Source organism: Emydura macquarii, unplaced genomic scaffold, assembly GCF_026122565.2.
Source record: "Emydura macquarii macquarii isolate MOO-44397 ecotype Brisbane River unplaced genomic scaffold, CSIRO-AGI_Emac_v2 contig_629, whole genome shotgun sequence".
NCBI classification, from domain to species: domain Eukaryota; kingdom Metazoa; phylum Chordata; order Testudines; family Chelidae; genus Emydura; species Emydura macquarii.
Genome location: NW_027130766.1, coordinates 9469382 through 9489535, shown reverse-complemented (window position 1 = coordinate 9489535; position 20154 = coordinate 9469382). Strand labels below are relative to the sequence as shown.

Genomic DNA, 20154 nt, shown 5'->3' with positions numbered 1-20154 from the left:
ATAGACAGGAAAAGCTTTGATACTGTAGACTGTTCAAGACAGTCATTGCTTCTGCATGACAACAACTGGGCAGAAGGAAAACATGGCCTGGGGTGTAACACTTGTACACTATAGAACAATGTGTAGACTTATGAAAGCCATTTCTATAACCATTATTCCAAAACCAAAACACTTCACAGTAACAGCCTCTTCTAGGGAAGAAAAACAATCTAGAACTGGTGTAGTTATACCTTTCTTCAATGAAGACTTAAGCCCCCACTTGTGACATCTAAATTTTTGTAATACCAAAAGAAGCACTCCTGCCCAATGACACCATTTCACTTCCCCATCACTACTTCTGATTGAGTATAAAGGATAGTTTGCAAAGGCAAATTGTGTTTTAATTTCCATCTTTGACACCTGTTACACAGCAACTAAACAAGTTTATCCTACTTGAGTTACCAGTCAGAACCACCTGCATCTGTTACAAAAGGTTGGTGGATGGAACAGTGCCCTGCTGGCTTTGATGGCACTGAACGATGGGAGAGGTTGCAATGGCAAAGCCAAGTTTACTTTGTAGGAGGTACACCAAAGTTCTCTGAAGTTCTAGTTCCTTTGTTCTTCCTTGTAGTGGTGCCAACACTGTGCTTCAGTATTGCATATGAAAACTCTAAAATGCTTTGTGTGGTAATGCCAGTGATGCAGTTTAAATGCTGCACAACCTTAAAAAAAAATCTCTTTAAGAGGCTGCCTTATTTTAGGCAACAGAGCAATAGTTCTATATCTTAAATCTTTGACTATTTGTAAAGGAAAAGAAAACCCTGATTATAATCCACCTTATGGCTGCAGTACTGTGCTATCTAACTGAATACAAATAATAAATGCCAGCCCTCTGCAATTAGCCAGTTGAGGATCTTGTTAGTGGAAGCTTTCTCCATTAGAAGGGAGGAAATTTTTTTTAAACACAACTGCCTCTGCTGTGAGAGGACAATTTTAAATAGCCCTCTCTTTTACATTATAAAACAGGCTGGCTGTTTGGGGGGAGCAGGAGGTTGGTGCCTTGTGAGGCTACTTCTCCCTCTGCTTCTGTTAGTGGAAGCCTTTGGATACAGCATGTTCTAGGAGTAAAAAAGCTGCAGGCTTCTCAGAATAAGTTTGCAAAGTAACCAGACACTCGTGTTAAATTCCTAGCCTCCCTCTACTTTGCCCTGCAGTATTAATATATTAAAGGACTCCATCTTTAAGGTACTTCCAGTGCAACACACCTGTCTCCCTGTACTATGTAAGCAGTAAAAGATACAAAAAATGTAGTTCATATAATAACTACACTGTCTAGCAGTACCTGATTCCAGTATTCAGGGTTTAGTATGAAAGCACTTGTGCTGATGACCCCAACTGCCAAGAGCATGAAGTCTTCCTTTACTGACAGAAATTTGGCTCTGTGTAATTAAAACAGTAGTAATATCTGCTTTAAAATGAAGCTGTTCTATATTTGAACAATTGAGTTGTAGCATTGATACTGGGTATTTGAGGTAAACAATTTTAGTAGCATTTTAATGTACAATACACATGTACAAATTAACACATTTAAAAGCCACTTGAGGCTGATATTAAGAGCTTCAACTTAGAGTCCAATCCCCCACTACTTATCTTTAAGAAAAACATAGCCAAACAAATGAGGTAAGAGTCTGCCTCTACAGCAATGTTGCTAAAGCATTTTGACTTTTACAAGCATATGGAAAAACTGAACACAAATTGAAAATGCTATAAACTGGTATTACTTTAGAGGAGTATGCTCATAATTTATACTTGGTACTTCAGTAGTACTTTGTCTTCAAATCGTTTTGAAAACAGGTTGATTGATAACACCTAAAGTTTTGATCTATTTAAAAAAAAAATGCCAGCCTAGGAACCAGGTAAATATCACTGTTCTGCAGATGGAAAAAGATGCAGTGCACCCAGGGTGACAAACAGTCACTGTCAGAGCTGGGACCAAAACTTGGCAAATTAAAATAGTCTTACTTAGAACCGATTATCCCCAAATACCATGGAAAGGAAACCATGGGTGGACATTTTGTACAATTCTTGACATTTCATAGAATTAACAACTTAAATCCGGAAACCTCAGTCCCAGATTCTTAGCTCACAAAGAATGCTCTGTTGAGTTGTAGTGCAAATAACTGACTCCTGTTTTCTTGGTATGCTAAGCACTTTCTCCAATCTGTATCTGCTGTGTCATAATGTGTCAAACAGACCACTATGGAACTGCAGCAGATAGATGGTAAATGCACAAGCATGTGTGACCCTCACAAGCTTTTTCCCTCCCTTCTGAACATAAAATCAATACTAGTTCAAATATGCCCCTGGGGAACAGGTGATACTTACATCTGCAGTTCACTCGGGGTTGAATTCTCAATAGAAGTCTTCAGTAAAGTATCATAGATTATGTTCCGCATGAGATAAATTACATCCAGTAGTTGCATGCACATCTTATGCAACTGTTTCATGGGAAGTAAGCAGCCATTATGTCCTAAAGTGGATAGTAGGCATAGTCAGCTATATTTTATGATCCATAAAACCAGATTCTGAAAAACATGAGCCATTCTGACCAAGGCAGTTTTGTGTCTTGAGTCATTTCTGGCTAAGATTTTCAGTAGTACCTATGTCAAGGTGAGGCACCCAAACTTGAGACTCCAGAAAAGGAGTTTTTGCTCAGCAATTTCTATCAGGCCCCTTTAAGGGATCTCAAGTAGGATACCCAAAAGTCACAATTCACTTTAAAAAAATTGTGGCCCTATATATATATATTTTTTTAATTATTAATCTCATAACAGCGTCTTGCCAAAGAGGGAAAAGACCAGTCACCCAGCTGCATTTCTTCTTAGACTAACTTCAGGACTCCACAATCTATGTGTAAAGCTTCTTGCTTGTGTCAATCAATGAAAGAAGGCTCTTGGGCAGATTTCTATCATTTGACAAGTAAAATAAGGCCCAGGACTCACCCTAGGAAACACCCCATAGTAGGGAAAACACTTTGAAGCTTTGGACTTTCCATTAGAAATAACTACACTGGTGAGTTTCTCTCTGTCACTTCATGCTTGATTTTACCTCTACAACAAATGGTTAGTCTGAAGTGGTTTGTTTCAGATTTTAGTGGTAACTACGTTTAGCCTTTAATTTCTACACAGTTTCTTATTAATACTCTTACCTAACACTTCCAGAAGCAACTCAACATAGGCAAAAGGAGTTGGCACATTGATCTGGAAGCATAGAACCTTCAGAATGGCAAGTTCTGACTCCACCAATTCCTGTTTTGTGTATGAATAGTCTAAGGACTGCAGAAATTTCAGAACTGTGTTATTGTTAATTAGCTGGAAAAAAACAGTGATGGGTTATTTTTAAAACCATAAAATTGCTGCTGTGAGTAACAGGTGTTCTCTCAAGACCCCAGAAGTTCACCTACATTATGATATGCTGTTAATAGTTCCTATCTGAGTTGCAGACTAATAGAATTCTTTTTAAATTGTCTGCTAAGCTAAAAATAGAAAATGCAAGCTGAAACCATTACCCTTTGCCTGGTGGTAGCAGATTGGGGTTTTGCAGGTCTGTGTCCCACTGGAGCAGAAATCAGAAATGCTGAGTTTAGGTATTTTATCAGTGTAACTTGTTTTGTTTACACTATATACACATGTCCTGGAACAAAAGCGATCAAACATGGCAGACTGGCAAAGCTCTCTCCCTGAGATCTCAGCCCTAATACCACTGCCCACTTCCCAAGAAACAACCTTGTCCCAAGGGTTGACTCTAGTTAGATTAAGCAGAGAGCAAACTCTCTAGCTTGCAATATTCTCGTCAAAAAGAAAATAATAAACATCACAATACTAACAACAAGACAGGATTTCTTCAGACTGAATAGGGCATCACACACTAAGAAAATGAACTTCTAAAGCTACATAGCAGCAGCATCTGGCAACTCCCACCATAACAATGCTGGTTTTGATATTGTGGTGTGTTAACAACCAAATGGTACAGGTCATGGTTACTCTAAGTAATAAAAATGTGTTAAGTTCTTTCACTGTGAAGGTGCAGTGTGCAATTTCCAGATGAGTAACAAGTACTGTCCCAATGCAAGGGGATCTATATCTCCCATGCCCAAGTAACCCTGAACATAGTACTGCTGTCCTTTGAAACAATAACTCATTTGGTGTGGAGTTTAAATAAAACCAAAATCTAAATAAACAAGAACATGGTGTACTGCTAAACATCTGGCATAAGAAAGTGGTTAGTTTGCTCACCTTGTAGTGAAAAGAGAGTTTGCTTGCAAGCTGAATGCAGGACACAAGCCGCAGCACTAATGTGTCACACATCTGTGCTTTCAAAGTGCCCCAGCTGTTGCCCTTTCCTTGTTCATTGTTTGTCCTTGCCTCTCTGGTAGAGCTGTAGATCTCTTCTACATGTTTAATCATAAACCTGCAAGGAAAAAAAAGCTAACTATGTTAAGAACCATTAGGAAAAGGATAGATAATAAGACAGTAAATATAATGCCACTATATAAATCCATGGTACGCCCACACCTTGAATAATGCATGCAGTTCTCATCACCTCATCTCAAAGAAGGTGTATTAGAATTGGAAAAGGAACAGAAAAGAATAACAAAAATCATTTGGAGTCTGGAACAGCTTCCATACGAGGAGAGACTAAAAAGACTGGGACTGTTCAGCTTAGAAAAGAGAAGATTAAGGAGGAATATGATAGAGGTCTATAAAATCAAGAATGGTGTAGAGAAAGAGAAGAAGGAAGTGTATATCCCTTCACATAACACAAGAACTAGGGGTTACCTGATTAAATTAATTGGCAGCAGGTTTAAAACAAACAAAAGGAAGTACATTTTCACACAACGCACAACCAACCTGTGGAACTTGTTGCCAGGGAATGCTGTGAAGGCCAAAAGTATAACTAGATTAAAAAGAGAATTAGACAAGTTCGTGGAGGATCAGTCCATCAATGGCTGTTTGCCAAGATGGTCAGGGACTGAACCCCATGCTCTGCGTGTCCCCAAACCACCAACTGCCAGAAGCTGGGACTGGACACAGGGGATAGATCACTTGATAACTGCCCTGTTCTGTTCATTCCCTCTGAAGCATCTAGCATTGGCCACTGTCAGAGAGAGGATATTGGGCTAGATGGACCATTGGTCTGACCCAGTATACATTCTGATGTATAAGATCAGCTTTCAGAACAGTTGCCTTTTGTTAACAAAAGGAAAAGTACTTTCTTCATGTATTTAGAATACTTTACTCTTAATATACATATCAATTATATGTAATTAAATGACAAAAAAGACAAAGCTGCAGCTATAAAGATACTGTCAGGCAGAAAATATGGAGTATAACTGCGCTATGGGTATAGGAATTCCATGTAGTCTTTGGTTGGGAGGTTACCTTTCAAATATTTCAATTGCTTGATATCGTGCAGATTGATCCAGGCACCATTTTTCGCACAAAAGAAATACAAATTCTGCAAAAAAAAGTGCAATTAACAATCTTAACTGGAACTGATGGATAAGTTGGACACACTTTATCAACAAGTAAAAGTAACTAAACTAAGCAAGACAATAAAGAATCAGAAATGAAAATCAAATCAACCTTTGCAGACAGGCCACTAATGGGAGTTTAGGCAGAGGATGTTACTAATAAAGCAGCATCCTCTAGCTGAGACCAGAAATTAACTAGACCTCATTTGATTTCTGTTACCATTCATAACAGGCAACAGAGACTCCCATCATAGCAAGACAAAACTGCTGTTAGCCCACATAACAGCTATCATGCTCACTTTACCAAGCCCCTTGAATGTCACTGCCTGAATGGACAGAGCATGTTTTCGGGTGGAAGTGTAAAAAAAACAAACAGCATACAAATGTTTTTAGTTGTGGTAAAAGGTGCAGCTGCTTCTGTGCAGCTGTGAATATATCAGCAGGAACTCTCCCTTTTCCATACTTTCTGATTTAATCCCATATTTGCTTTTATGCTTTTTAACATTTGTTTCTACCTTTGCTCAGAAGATGTTAGCTCAATTTCATGTTTTATTGGAGATTTTGGTTGTTTAGAACCCCCACTCTGAAGAGTTCTCACATTTGCAGCAGCTGCTATAACCCCTTATGTCTGTATAATTTACTAATATTTTTGTAAAGCCATTAATTTCCTGTAGATTACATAATGGCTGATCATAAAGAAACTTCCCTGTTGTGGTTTATAACTACACAAGTGAACAGCAAACGCTTGCTTACGGCCAACTTAGTTTTCCTATTAAAAAAAATTGTAGTAATCCTTGTACTTCTGGGAGCTCAAGAATGAGCCACATGCACACAGAAAACAGCCTGCAATCTGGCAGCAGAGGCTCAGTGTAATTAATTTGTATTTTATTTTTAGCTCTAGTTTTGCTCCTTCTGTAATAGGATGCTGTCAAGGTATTTTCATAATCTGTAATACACCTTATGTAATTTGGCCCTTCACACTAAATGAGTCAGAAACTCCTGTTTTAGGGTAAAGCAAGGTGAGAATCAGTGCAAATCCCAAACCTTTAGCGCAAAGTTGATTTTTATACAGATCAGTACTGTGGTCTCCAGAATATCACAAAATACTCATTGAAGGGTAATAAGCATTTGGAAGCACAGGTGCACACAAACACATACACAAGGCATGAATGGCATGTGGACACAGATAAACAAATATGCACACACATACAAAGGCTGACAGAGATCTGCATCTTACCCACTATCTGGGTCTCTTTGAAGCATCCTGCCTGATCTGACAGCTCATTCAAGTATCGTTCGTTTTCTGTAGCTAAATAGATTAAAGTATCTTCAATGATCTCAGGAGCAACAACGCCAAAGACTGGTTCCGGGGTGCAAAACCTGGACACTGCCTGTGCCTCTGAGCTCATCTCAGCACTTCTGGCCAGTCCTCAAACAGTAAAATAACAACGGTATTATTTTTATAGCACTGCAGCTGTTCCCACTACAGTAATTATTAGAGAGGGCACTAGATAGTGCATGGAATAAAACAGTGGTATAATCAAAAACTTTGCTATGGAAAAATTAAACCTCCTTACTCAATGGACGTGCTCCCTGAGTGTATTCAGAATGATGCTGGAGTTATAACAATTAACTAGTACACTTGTACAAATGCTCACTTCTGTCAGCACTGCAAGGGCCATCACAGCTACAGGCAGGAGAAGTGGATTTCAATCAGCCTGGTGCTTCAACAGAATTGTTAGCTTCATTCCAACCCCAGGGACACTCAGTGATCTTGATCCACGCCCCAAGCGGCTTTACCACCATTGATCACTGATGCCCACTTGGGTTGTCAGTGATCAAATGAATTCATTGGCTACACCACTGACACCAACGGGATATAGTTGCATGATGGAGAGCAGAACGAACTGTCCCCAGTGAGGAAGCTGGAGTCAGAGGGAGCCCGGCTTGACAGCCAGCCTACAGGACTGGTGGCTCACTGTCTGCTAGCTCCCAGTGCACCCAGGCCCGCAGGGTTAAACACCCACTGCTACACCGCAGATTGGCTGCTGCGTCCAGGGCCTTTCTTCCTGGAGCCTCAGCCTCAGCGGAAAGGGCCTGAGGTGGGCTGGGGAACCTGCTGGTGCTGTCCTGTGTCCGAGCAGGCGGGAGGCCTGTGTGGCCATGCCTCAGAGGGTGGGGTTGGCGGGGAGGTCAGAGAGGGCCCCGCCCCGGGAGGTTGGAAGGGGGGTGTCGGGGGAGGGGGCTGCCCAGGGGGTTGTTGGAGGAAGCCAGCCCAGGGCAGGGGGCTGGAAGCGGGGTTTGGGGGGGGGGGGGGGCCCAGCCCAGGCAGGAACTAGAAGGAGGGTGCTGGGGGGGGCCAGCCCATGCGGGGTTGGAAGGGGGTGTCGGGGGGGGGCAGCCCAGGGCAGGGGTAGAAGGGAGGGTTCTGGGGGAGCCCAGCCCCGGGGGGGGGGTTGGAAGGGGGTGTCGGGGGGGGCAGCCCAGGGCAGGGGTAGAAGGGAGGGTTCTGGGGGAGCCCAGCCCCGGGGGGGGGGTTGGAAGGGGGTGTCGGGGGGGCAGCCCAGGGTAGGGGTAGAAGGGAGGTTCTGGGGGGGGGGCCTAGCCCCGGGGGGGTGTCGGGGGGGCCAGCGGGAGGGGAGCGCTCGCAGGAGGCCGAGGCACTGGGCCGATGGCGGCAGCTCGAAGCGGCACCAACCGGCGCGGCGCGGCGCGCCTCGCGGGACCGGGACGATGGACTCCGGAGGCTTCGTTTATTTCCCCCCCCACCCTTCGCGCCTCACCTGGTCACATGCCGTCTCTCAGCCAATCACAGGACGGCATGGCCCGTCGTTATCTGATCACGTGACATTCTTGCGACGCGCCTCAGTCATTCACACTTTCTCCCGCCTGAAATCTCCGGGTCACATGAGACCTCTAATCACCAATCAAACCGGACGTGCTTCGTACCACGTGGGGCCTGTAACCAATCGGGCGAGAACAATTGGTCCTCTAGCGGTGATTGGCCAGAATCAGCACGTCTACCGGGCACGTGACGCGGTGCGGACCGGGCTCCTGCCCTCATCGAACATGGCGGCCCGTGCGTCACGCTGGCGGAGACACGCAGCGGCTGCCCGCTGCGGATATGACGGCAGCCTCCTCGCGCCACTCACTGACGTCACGTGGCGGTGTCGGGCGCGAGCGGGGATGGCGGCGCCGCAGAAGCCGGGGGACTCGGCGGGGCGCAGCGACCCGGGCCTGCAGCGGCGGCTCCTGCAGCGGCCTCCGCATCTGCGGGCCCGCATCGCGCTGACGGGGCTGGGCATCGGCGCGCTGGCGGTGGGCATCTGTATCCGGCCGGGCCGGCCGGGCCGGGGCGGGGCGGGCGCGGGGCGGGCCGGGGGGGGGGTGGGTGGGAGAAGGCGGGGGGTGTTGCGAGCAGGCCCTGCCACGGGCGGAGGGAGCAGGCCCGGGGGGGGACAGGTGGGAGAAGGAGGGGTGGGGGGGAGCAGGTGGGGGCAGGCCCTGCCGCGGGCGGAGGGCCGGGGGGAGCAGGCCCGGGGGGGTTGCAGGCCCTGCCCCGGGGGGGGCGGCGGGTTGCTGGGTGGGTGGGTCTCGCCCGTCCCCTCCGTTTTCCTGAGCGCCGCTCGCAGACGGCTACACCTTCTACAGGATCTCCCAGGAGCGATTCCTTGACGAGCTGGAGCAGGAGGTCGAGGCTGCCCGGGCCCGGTCGGCAAAGACCCCCGCGAACTGAGAGCCTGGGCCGGCTGGGGCTGCTCCGCTCGTGGGATGGAGCCAGCAGGACCCCCAGCAAGCGGACTCCTCGGCTGCACCGGCCTCGGACACGTCACTGATACTGGGGGCTCCCTGCGGGGGGCTGAGGCCTGGGCGTCTCCCTCTCCTCTGTGCCCTGGGGGGACCAGGCTCTTGTTGCCTGCACCGGACTCTGCCCTGGGACCTGGCCAGGCCTGTTCCCTGCGCTGCTCAGCGGCTGTCCCTCCCCTGCAGCAGCTGGGCCAGGGCCTCAATAAACCTCTCTGAATGATTCCCCAGTTTGTGTGCACAATGCCTGCCCTGCGTCCGAGGCGGGTCTGCTGCCTGGAAGGAGAACGTGGGATAAGTGCAACATCCCTGTAATATCTGGGGGGGGGGGAACACAGCTGTGGGTGGAGCTGGCAGGCCTGTCCCAGCAGCACTGAGTGAGGGGGGTGCAGCTGTTTAAGAACAAAGGGGGAAAGGTGGTAGAATGGCAGGTGCCTGGGTCTGGAGCAGGGGAGGTGCCTGGTTCCTGGGCTGAATCTACCTAACTGGAGCCTTGTTTCCTGCTGCTAGAAGGAAGCGAGGGGAGGTGCCCTGGCCTGGGAGTGCCCCACAGCCTGTTTATCACCTCCACGAAGAGAGGAGGATACAGCACGGCAGCACTCTTCTGCCCCAGGCTGTGAGGAACCCCGTGATCCACTTATCTCAAGGTGCCCTCCTGGGGGAAGAGTAGAGGCCTGGGTGAGGCTGAGAGCTGGGCCCCTGCCAGCAGGGCCTCTCACCGAGCTCTGCCAAGGCAGTGCTTGCTCACTGCTGAGTTGTGCGTAACCTCGGGCTGAGCAATGATCTCACCGTTCAGCCTGCAGCGCTACTCTGCAGTGCAACCCGACCCAGCCTGCTGGCCAGGACTGAAATTGCCCAAGCCACGTTCCCTACACTGCAGTCATTTCCCAGCGCAGGCTGCTTGAGGCATTGACCCTACAGCGAGGAAGAAGAGGGCATCCCCTTAGAAGTCACATTCTTAAAAGATGTTTGTGCTGAGAGCTGCCCCCAGCATGAGGCCAGCCAGGGCTGCTGCTCAGATGCTTTGAGAGGAAAAAGGCTGTAAGGGAAGTAATGGAGGGGAGGGCACCTGCATGCTGCCTGCAGGGCCCACTGCATTAGATACAAAGGTGACCCTGCCGGGGGAAAGGTACAAACCACACACACCGCACTGGGGGGGGAAGACGCCCAAGGAAAGGGCGGCTCTTACTGCCAGTGGCCCAGCCTGCAGCAGAAACTCCTTCCTTTGCCCTGCAAACGGCAGAGCTCAGGCTCCAGCAGACCCTCGTCTTCACCTTTGTCGTGTTCTAATAAATGCCTCTATGGAAATTGTGCTTCCAAGTTGATTATTAAGGCAGCTGGTGGCAAGAGTCCAGCTCAGTGCCTCAGGGACTGCTCTGTGCAGCACACACTTGCTTAAGAGGCTTAAAAGTGAAAGGGGGGGGGGGGGAGGTTTTCCATCATTCTACTCAGTCCTGAATTCACACCAGGACTGGCCTGGCGCATGCTGCAGCCTGCATCAGGGAGCAGCCATCTTAGCTGCTGTCCACCTTCCCACTCCTGCCCTGCCCCGACACACACACCCCGGGGGGGGGATTTCCTCCAAAGACCTCCCACCCACACCCATTCTACAGAAAGGAAAATTGATTTAGTTACAAAACGCACCAGCTGCTCTACTCACACCCAGCCAGCACTGTGCATTCAGCAGGATCCTGCTTGATCAGTTTTATTCACAACCACTGTACAGAGAGTCTCTCAAAAGCCTTTTAGGAGAAAGTTATTCTGTGTCCTGGGCAAGGGCGGTGCGTCACGCTGCAGCCGTGCAGAGCCTGTTGCTGGGCGGAGGAAGCTGGGCTCCCAGACGCACTGCTGGCTGAGGCCCATGAAGGACAGGCCTGACACCTGTCGCCTTGGCAGGGGTGCAAATGCACTTGGGCTTATGCCACTGGTCTCCAGTTCTGGGGCAAAGAGGCACTGAGAACCCAGGCCCTGCAGGGGGACAGCTCCCCTCACTGCAGTGGGGCTGGCGGCTCCGGGCGAGGAGTAAAGCACAGAGGTGAGAGTTGCCATACAGGGGAGGGGAGGGCCAGGCCCTGCCTTCGGCAGACACGACCAGGGACCCAGCGCAGGCTGCCCCGTGGCTAAGGCCAAGGGCTATGAGCCCAGGCAGAGGCAAGGCACACCCATGCTGTGGCACTCGCGGGGGGAGAGGGGGGGCTGCTCTCAAATCAGCCGTCAGTGTCGGGTGGCCCCACTGCTGTCGCTGAAGTGCGTGGTGCAAAGGATTCTGGGAGTGCATCTGACGTGAGGGACTGAATGGGGGCGAGGGGTCAGCAAAAGGCTGGTCCCAGCTAACCAGGGAGCATCTCATGGGGCCCGACATGGGGTGCTCTGCAGCATGGCTCCCCTGGCTCAGTGGGGGGCCCCTGTCACGTGTGCTGCCCCTGTCGCTCTCCTTCCCTGCCCCCAAACCTGTCCAGCTGTACCCTGTGCTTCCACCACCACAGACTGCAGCAGGCTCCTGGGCCCAGGGCAGGGCAGATCCTCCTGGGGCTGTCGGACCAAGCCAGGATTCCCTGCTGGTCCCGCTCTGGGCCGTAGGCACCTGCACAGACACGCCACGAGGCCCAGGGCCCGGCTCTGCAGGGACAAAGCTGGGAGGGGCTGACGCTGCCCCACGGGGCCAGTGCTGTCTCCGGCGCTGCCTGGTCAGCTCACAGCAGGGCCTCCGGCCAGTGCTCCAAGGCAGCAGCCGCTGGTGCGTGTCTGAGGTAGTCCATGAGAATCGGAGCTGGCAGGCTGGTTACTGCAGAGAGAAGGAGATGGGGGCTGAGCCGGCACGAGCACCCAGCAAGGGGCATGCACCCCGAGGGGGCCCATGGGCAGGAACCACCCGTGCACACTCGGGGGCTCAGAGCCATGTGCCCAGCCCCACAGAGGGGGGCCCAAGGCACGACGCTTTGGGGTGCCTGGTGCCTCCATCGCACATGCTGGAACAGAAGCGCTTCCGGGCCAGACGGAGCGTGGCTCAATGGGGAGGTGCCAGTCCCTGGGACCCAAGGGCCCCGGCGCGCCCCCGCCCTGGCTCTCACCATGCGGCTGTGGTCTCCGGCGAACGTCACCCCTTTGCTCGGCCGCTGCTCCTGCGAGCCGGTACTGCTGCCACTCAGCGAGTTCCTGCGCATGATCCCTGCTGGGGGCCAGAGGGGGTGAGGAGCCAGGGGGACACCGGGCTGGGGGGCCTGAACCTCCCCCCATGGAGCAGCCCCCCGCCGGGGCCTGCTGCACAGCCTGGCATGGGGGGGATGAACATCTCTCCTGTCTGTGCAACACAGGTTAACGCCACCTCCCCTGGGGCAGAGAGATGAGGATCCCCTCCATGCAGCCCAGGGCGCGGCCCCAGAGCTCCGCACAGCACATGCCCCTGGGCACTGCAGCCACACGGGGACCCCAGGCAGAGTGAGTGAGGACAGCGGGGTGGGGCTGGGGGCGATCAGGTGCCAGCAGGCAGCAGCCGGTACCTGTGGGCTGAGAGAGCTCCAGGCGCTGGAGGCTGTTGCGCCGGGCTGGGTTGAAGCTGCCCTTGGAGAGGCGTCTCTGGCGGCTGGAGAGCATGGCAGCGGGGGAGACAATGCCGGGGGGGGGCTGCTTCCCCATGCGGAAGTACAGCTCCTCGATCTCCTTCTTCTGCACGGCCTGCAGCGACTGCACTTCACACAGGTGCCTGGGCAGAGCGGGAGGTGGGTGTGGCCAGCTGCCCCTAGGGAGGAGACGGCCCTTACCCTGCCCGGTGGGGGGCAGCCCGGCCCTGGGCAGCACTTGGGGGCGATGCTCCCGCCAGCACTGGCCTGGGACCCCCTTGAGAGACGCCCTGATGGGGCGGAGTGCACGAGCCTGCCCCACTCCCTGGAGCCAGAGGCACCTGCAGAGCCCAGCTCTCCCCAGGCAGCGCGGCAAAGACCTAGCACAGGGCCCCGGGGGGGCACGGCCGGGCCCCCCCCCCCCCACTCACTTCTGGCGCAGGCTCTGCAGCTCCTCCCAGATCTCCTCGTCCTCGCTCTCGCTGTCGTCGCTGCTCAGGTAGGAGGAGCTGCGCGCGTAGCTCATCCACACCTGGCTCACCACGGCCTGCTGAGGGCTCTCGGCACCGTCCCCCCCAGCTCCCTCCTGGTCGCTCTCTGCCAGCGCCACCGGCGTCCCCTCCTCGGCCAGCTCGTCCAGGTCCTGCACCGGGGTCTCAGGGACAGAGTCCGAGTCGTGGCTCGTGCTGCACTCCGTGTCCGAGGAGCTGGTCACCGAGGGCTGGGAGGAGCCGCCAGCCGCGCCCTCCCCGAGCTCTGGGCCGCTCTGCTCACTGCCATTCTGGCTCTGCCGCCCCGTGGCTGGGTCCTTGGACGTGGTCACCTGGAACCGGCCCAGAATCTGGGGCTTGGCCTCTGGGAATGAAGGGGGAAGGGCAGGTCTGAGCGCGGGGCCTGGCTTCCCTGCACTGGCAGGACAGTTGGCACCAGGCACAGGCTTTTAGGGGCTGGGGAACCCCCACGGAGCAGAGCCGTCACCGCAATGCCCGCCCTGTCCCACCCCTGGCAGGCTGCCCCTCAGCTCAGCCAGCAGCTGCCACCCCACAGCCCCGCCTGCGTCAGGCCTCTACCTTCACTGATGGGGGACAGCCGGGCCCTGGGCGTGGTGGGGGCGGGCGACTCCGAGACGATCAGGTGGCTGCTGGGTTTTGGGGAGCAGGGCGAGACCTAGGAGAGAAGTCGGCAAGCCAGGTCAGCAAGTGCTGAGCTGCCCCCCCGGCAGGGTCCTGGCCTCCCGCAGGAGAGTGGCCAGGGACTGAGCTGCGGCTCTTGGCTCAGGCCCAAACCCTTGGGCAGGGACTTGGATTAAAGGCTGCCCCGGCCTCGCTCTGAGCCAGCAGCACAGCCCTAGCCAGGGGCAGCAGCTCATCGCCCACAGCAAGAGCAGCCCCAGGGCTGCTCTAACTGATGGCAGCAGGAACCGCCCCCAGCTCCAGCGCAGCAGAGAGCCCGCCCTGCAGCCTCACCTCACCTGGCAGCTCCCCTGCTTCCCACATTCCTGGGGCTGTCCCAGCACCCCCAGACCAGCCTAGCCCCCTCTGGCAGCTGTTGAACCCCCCCTCACTCTGCAGCACCTCATGGGCGGGGGCAGCACCAACCCAGCTCTCACTCTCCCACAGCCCCGGAGGTAGGGCCGGCTCCTGGCCTGGGGAGCGGTTTTCCCTGCCATCACCCAGGCCCCAGCGGATGGTCCAGCTGGGGGGCCTCCCGCCCTGCCAGGGCAGAGCCCACACCCCTTCTGGGGGGATGCGCTTACCGAGCCGCTGCCCAGCCTCCCCGCAGCAGCAGCGCTCAGCGATGGCAGTGGACTCTCCATGGTGCCGCTTCTTTCCAGGCCCAGTGGGCCAGGGCTGGGTGCTGGGGCCCAGGGAGAAGCTGGCCCCCCGGTGCCCATGGCGGGGGCGCGGTTTGGCTCCTGGGTCCCATTGCAGCGTGGCACTGGCTCCACCAGGGCAGCGGGGTCAGGGTAGGTGAAATGCGCAGGCCCCAGGTACAGCGCCTGCGGGCGAGGTCTCTGTGCAGGGGCGAGGTGCCCGCCCGGAGGGGTGGCAGCCGAGGAGACGGACGGCAGCAGCGTCTGGGCCATGCTCATCATTGCCAGGGAGAACATCTCCGCCAGCGAGAACAAGGGGGCGGTGGCGGGAGACCAGGGGGACGCAGGAGCCGTGGTATTGTTCAGCGGTGGGCTCAGGGGGCTGGGGCTGCTCAGCCCTCCCCTGGGGAGCGTGGCGGACAGCGGGGTGTGCGTCGGGGCAGGCTGCGGGAATGGCTGGGACGGGGCCAGGCCAGGCGCCGTTAGGAAGGACGGCCAGCTCCACGCGGGGGAACCTGCGGGGCAGAAAGTGGTAAGCACAGCCGGGGGGCGGGGGAGGTTAATCATGTCCCCACTCCACAACGGGGTGCATCTCCTCCAAACCCCTCCCCCCACCTAGTGTCACCCCGTCCCCCACTTCACTCCTCTCCCCCCAGAAACGCCACATCCCTGCCCAACTTCCCTCCCTCACACCCCCGACACGGCCTCCCCCAGTAGCACCGCGGGGGGGTCCCAGAGCCCCTCGCCGCCTGCACTAGCACCCGCCGGCTGCGGTGGGAAGCTCTATGGCAGAGGGGGGCTGTGAGCGGCCTGGGAAGGTGGGGGCAGAGCAGTTCCCAGCCGGTACCTGTTGCTGCTGCTGGCACAGGGGGCTGCAGGGCCGCGGGCGGGGCGTCCGGGCGGCTGCCGAGGTCCTTCTCAGAAGGGGAGCCGCTGAGCGAGGGCTGGACCGGAGACAGCTCCACCTGGCCAGGGCTGCTGCAGCCCAGGTCTGGGACAGAGAGAGAGTCACTCCCGGCACGCGCAGCCCCAGCACCCCCAAGCAGGCGGCCTCCCCGCGTGACTGCCGGCAGGGGGTGGGCAGGGGGCGGCAATGCCACACGGCGACCGCTGGCCAGGCCAGGCGGTGACGGCAGACACGCCCGCACTGCGAACCGGAGCACTCAGCGCAAGGGTCACTGCGTGCGGGCGAGGGGCCAGCGCGGCCGGCACGTACCGCTGAGCGAGGACGAGGACGAGATGGAGTGCGAGAGATCCTGCGGCTGCAGCTCCGCCTGCCAACGAGAGACAGGGCCTGTGACGGGCCAGGCCGAAGGGGTGGCAGGCTCCGGCCCAGCACACGCCTCCCACGCTGGGGGATCGAACACAGGGACGTGCCAGGCAGAGCCTGGAAAGCTAGAACGTGCCCTCCGGAGCGATGCAGGGACACAAACGCACGCCAGGAATTCACACGTGTGCACACATGCCCGGGGCACGGGGAGTCATCAGGAGCCAGACAAGTGGGGCTGGAAGGGGGGGTGCGATTCCCACTCGAGGGCAGCCCTAGGAGAGGAGACGCCCCACAGGGACCCAGCAGCTCCAGCCGGGGCTCAGCCAAGGCCTGGCCGCCTGCTGGGGGCTCCCCTCACTCGGGGCATGGCCGGCGGGGGCCACCCACGCACTCCCCTGCCGGCGTTGAGCACTGGGGAAAGCAGCCGTCGTCTCTGCAGGCAGGCCAGTTCCGCGCAGGCTGGGCTGGGCCAGCTGTGGGGGGCCGAGGGGGGCTCACCGGGAGGCCATTGATGGTGGCGCCGGGCGACAGGCTCTCAGGGCTACCAGCCGCCCCGGCGGCTCCCTGCCCATCCTTGCGCAGCAGGGTCTCCACGCGCTGGATGATGTCCCGGATGCGGTGGATGAAGCCGTCCTGCTCGGACGCGAGGATGAACTCGCTGTTGACCTGCAGGGCCCAGAAGGCAGGTCAGGCCTGGGGACGGAAGCGGGGCTCAGGCACCCCGAGCTCCGCCTGCCCCAGCTGGCCCCTCGCGCTCACCATGACAGCCGCGATCTCCTCGGGGTTATCCCCGTCCAGGTCGAACTTGAAGGTCACCATCTTGTTGTTGTAGGTCTGCAGCTGGCACTCCACCACCCGGTCGCTCTTGTCCGAGATCTGGAGGGCAGAGGCAGCTCGCACGGGCAGCCGCAGGAGGGCAGCTCGCACACCAGGGAGGGGCCGGCACTTGTGGTCCCAGCCCTGGGCCACCCCCACTTCTCAGCCTGTGCAGATGGGCAGAACTGGGGGGGCTCTAATGCCCTCGCAGTGGAAATAGGAGGGGGCTGCTCTGTGCTTCCACCCCCACACCTCATTCCCTGTAAACGGCGCGTCCCCACGGGGGGCACAAGAACGGGACCCGGAGCCGCTGGTGTGCCCAGAGCGGGCCGGAACCAGGGAGATCGGGCCAGGAGCAGTTGCTCCCCGGGCACCCCCTGCCCCCGACACCCGCCGTCCACAGGAGCTGGTGGCCGGGCAGGGGCCCCGTGGCACTTACATTGGTGATGCGCAGCCTCGACCTGGCTCGGCGCCGCAGCAGCTTCCCCGACGCCCGCTTGGCTGGCAGCTTGGCGATGCCCTCGCTGGCTGGCCCCTCGCAGCCGTCGCTCAGGCCGGACGCCACGTCGGACGCGTAGCTGGGGGGGGAGGCCCCCGAACCAGGCAGCACCACAGCGCAGGGGCGAGTGTTACAAATGGCCGGTCCCAGCTGCCCCCAGCTCCCCCCCCATCCCCATCTCTCAGTGACCAGGCCCAGCCATGGCCCCAGCTCCTCAACCCTCCCGGGTGGGGTCCTGCCCCCTCTCACCACAGCCCCCGATGGGGGCACCCACTATCCCAGCGTGTCCACTCAGCCACCCCAGTGCCCCCATGCTGGAGCAGGGCCCAGACCCACCTGTCCACCGGGGAAGAGAAGTCGCCAGCCGGGGTAGATGGCAGGCTCACCGCGATGCTCTGCAGGGGAGAAGCCAGAGTGAGGGGGCAACACAGCATCCACAGCACCCCCCCTCCTCCCCAAAGGGGTCTGCAGGGGCTCCGGGGGCAGCCCGAGGCCCCACTCACCACAGGGAAGCAGCCCTCGCTCTCTGCCTGGGCAGCTGGGGGGCTGGAGGGGTCCCCAGTGGAGAAGCTGCCTGAGTGGCAGTGGGACAGGTCTGGGGAGTCCACGAAGCCAGAGGAGCTCAGGTACCCGTCCGTCTCGCAGTCGGCTGGGGAGGAGAGAGCAGGGTGAGCGACCAGCCTCATCCCGCCAAATTCACCCCGTAGGACTCCTGGCTCCCAGCTGCCATGGGGGAGGGCCAGGGGAGGCTCCCCCCCGCCCCCCAGCTCTCGCACTCCCCAATCCCTCCCCCTCCAGGACCCCATTTCTCACCCCCTTCCCCAGCAGAACAAGGCAGACACGAGCAGCTCTCACACAATGGATGCCTGGGCGAGAGGACGGCGCTTGCCGGGCTCTGAGCACCGAGAGGCTGGGAGATGCAGGCCATGCCATCCCTGCGGCCCCACCCGACCACAGCCAGCCGCAGCCTCTCCCCCCGGCCCAGGCTGGGCCGTGCCCAGGGCAGGGTACGCACACGTGGTGGAGGAGTAGCTGGTGTGCCGGTACAGGAAGTGCTGGTGCTGATCCGCCTCAGGCTCCTCCGGCTCCGGAGAGAAGGCGCCCCCGAAGACGCAGTCCCCGGACCCAAGGTTGGCGGGCGAGGGCTGGGGGGTGCTAGGCGCCGGGGGGCATTTCAGCTCCTCCAGCAGGTGCAGGACGCCCGCTTGCTTCTCCTGCTCCTGGCACTGCAGCTCGTCCTGCGCCCGCTTCACCTTCTCCCGCTTGCGCTTGATGGCGACCACGCGGTCCCGCACCGCCTTGGCCACCAGCTTGTAGTCCGCCTCGCACACGAAGCCCAGGACCACCTGCGGGAGGCGCAGGGGCGGTCAGGCAGCATGGCCCTGCCACGGCTCGCCGCCCAGCCCCACATGGCAGCGTGGGGCACCCCGTCTGGCAGACGGTCAGGGCACCCGGGAGGCAGCCAGCCAGGCACAGGAGAGGCCAGGGCAGCCCAGGCACAGAGTAAGGGGCCCCTGCCCCCCGCCCGCGACAGGCAGGACAGGAGAGGCGCTGGGCAGCCACAAGCCAGCTGCACACATCCCAGGGCGGGCACGCAGAGGGGTGGGGGCGCAGGGCACAGCCCCGTGCACGGAGCTCGGGGAGCAGGGGGGTGGGCCCAGACCACGGTCTTCCCCTCGCCCAGGGTGGGGGCAGAGTCTGCTCCCCCCCCCCCCCCCAGCCCCGCTGGCACCTACCATCTCCTGGGCCACCTCCTCGGCCACGTCCTTGTAGAGCTCGAAGAGGAACTCCAGGGCGTTGTTGTCCTTGTACTTGCCGTGCAGCTTCTTGGTGTCGTCCATGCGCAGCCAGAGCTTGAGGCCGGACTTGACGCCGTCGTCCTCCTCGGCCAGCTCCACGTGCACCCCCGTGTCCTCCTGGAAGAAGGAGTGCTCCAGCAGGTCCTGGATGGTGTACCTGCCGGCGGGCCGGGGTCAGCGATGCCCCACACGGGCCGGGCTCCGCCAGGAGGGGCGCTCAGCACAGCCAGAGCCGGCGCCCGGGGTCCTAGCACAGGGCTCAGCACGGGAAGGGGCCGCCCCACAGAGCTCGGCTCCCTGCAAACCAACAGCACCCCACAGCAGCCCAAATGGCCCCAAGGGACAGAGCCCGGCACACGGCCCGACCAGCCGCCAGGGCAACCAGCCCAGCGCGAACCGCGGCCACCAGCCGCCTCCGCCCCAGCGCCCTCAAAGCCCCCAGCCCTGCCCCACCCCGCCCCAACCCAGGCGCCCCATAGCCCTGCCCCGCCCCACCCCAGGGGCCCCGAAGCCCCGCCCCGCCCCACCCCAGGGGCCCCCAACCCCTGTGCCCTCAAGGCCCCCTGAGCCCCACAGCCCTGTCCTGCCCCACCCCAGGCACCCCACAGCCCTGCCCCGCCCCGCCCCGCCCCACCCCAGGGGCCCCCAAGCGCCACAGCCCTGCCCCCCCGCCCATGCTCCTGCCCTGCTGCGCCCACCTCTCGGCCTTGTTCATGCGGATGCAGCCCTCGATGATTTCCTTCAGCTCCGGCACCTTCACCTTGTAGAAGCTGTTGGGTTTCATGCCCTGCAGGGAGACGCCGACAGTCAAGCCCGGGTCCTCTGTGCAGCGCTGGCTCTGGCAGTGCCCTGGAGCAGGCGTCCCCGGAACGCGCACGGGGCCGGACTGGGGCAAGCGACACATCTGGTTCTGCCCCTCTGGCTCCCACAAGCTGAGTGTGGAGGGGACCCCCCAGGGAGGAAACACCCACCCCCCTCCCCAGGGGATGGAGACCCTACGTCGGGCAGGCGAGAGGGGGCAGTGGAGCCACCCAGCACCAGGCAGAGCCCAGCTTCCCCGCTGCCTCCCGGCCCCGCGTGA

At 57.7% G+C, this 20154-nt stretch overlaps 3 protein-coding genes across 8 annotated transcripts in view; 1 reads left to right on the top strand and 2 right to left on the bottom strand.

Moving 5' to 3' along the window:
* Positions 1–79: 79 nt before the first annotated feature.
* Positions 80–11678, bottom strand: CNTD1 (cyclin N-terminal domain containing 1). Of its 2 annotated transcripts, XM_067541398.1 has the most exons (8): positions 11644–11678; positions 6750–6883; positions 5421–5496; positions 4275–4449; positions 3188–3350; positions 2365–2509; positions 1322–1418; positions 80–701 (listed from the first exon to the last, which is right to left on the bottom strand). In XM_067541398.1, exons 1-8 carry the CDS (start codon positions 11676–11678, stop codon positions 549–551), a joined length of 978 nt encoding a protein of 325 aa, XP_067397499.1. In that variant the 3' UTR covers positions 80–548. The 2 variants fall into 2 exon arrangements, with proteins under 2 accessions (XP_067397499.1, XP_067397498.1); XM_067541397.1 differs by lacking the exon at positions 11644–11678 and having other exon boundaries at positions 6750–6921.
* Positions 8246–9541, top strand: COA3 (cytochrome c oxidase assembly factor 3). The gene is made up of 2 exons (XM_067541439.1): positions 8246–8840; positions 9145–9541. Exons 1-2 carry the CDS (start codon positions 8246–8248, stop codon positions 9246–9248), a joined length of 699 nt encoding a protein of 232 aa, XP_067397540.1. The 3' UTR covers positions 9249–9541.
* WNK4 (WNK lysine deficient protein kinase 4) overlaps positions 9912–20154 on the bottom strand; it is a 23551-nt gene continuing 13308 nt past the window's right edge. Inside the window, exons 5-20 of one of the 5 annotated variants that reach the window (XM_067541391.1) lie at positions 19772–19860; positions 19011–19230; positions 18290–18620; positions 17778–17923; positions 17611–17669; positions 17215–17353; positions 16719–16835; positions 16458–16625; positions 15906–15963; positions 15537–15680; positions 14633–15204; positions 13947–14043; positions 13308–13731; positions 12817–13055; positions 12388–12488; positions 9912–12101 (exon numbers count right to left, since the gene is read on the bottom strand). In XM_067541391.1, coding sequence (XP_067397492.1) covers positions 12099–12101; positions 12388–12488; positions 12817–13055; positions 13308–13731; positions 13947–14043; positions 14633–15204; positions 15537–15680; positions 15906–15963; positions 16458–16625; positions 16719–16835; positions 17215–17353; positions 17611–17669; positions 17778–17923; positions 18290–18620; positions 19011–19230; positions 19772–19860 — 2907 coding nt within the window. In that variant the 3' untranslated portion in view covers positions 9912–12098. The remainder of the gene's footprint in view (positions 12102–12387; positions 12489–12816; positions 13056–13307; positions 13732–13946; positions 14044–14632; positions 15205–15536; positions 15681–15905; positions 15964–16457; positions 16626–16718; positions 16836–17214; positions 17354–17610; positions 17670–17777; positions 17924–18289; positions 18621–19010; positions 19231–19771; positions 19861–20154) is intronic. The other 4 variants (XM_067541392.1, XM_067541393.1, XM_067541394.1 and 1 more) reach the window with 4 other exon arrangements.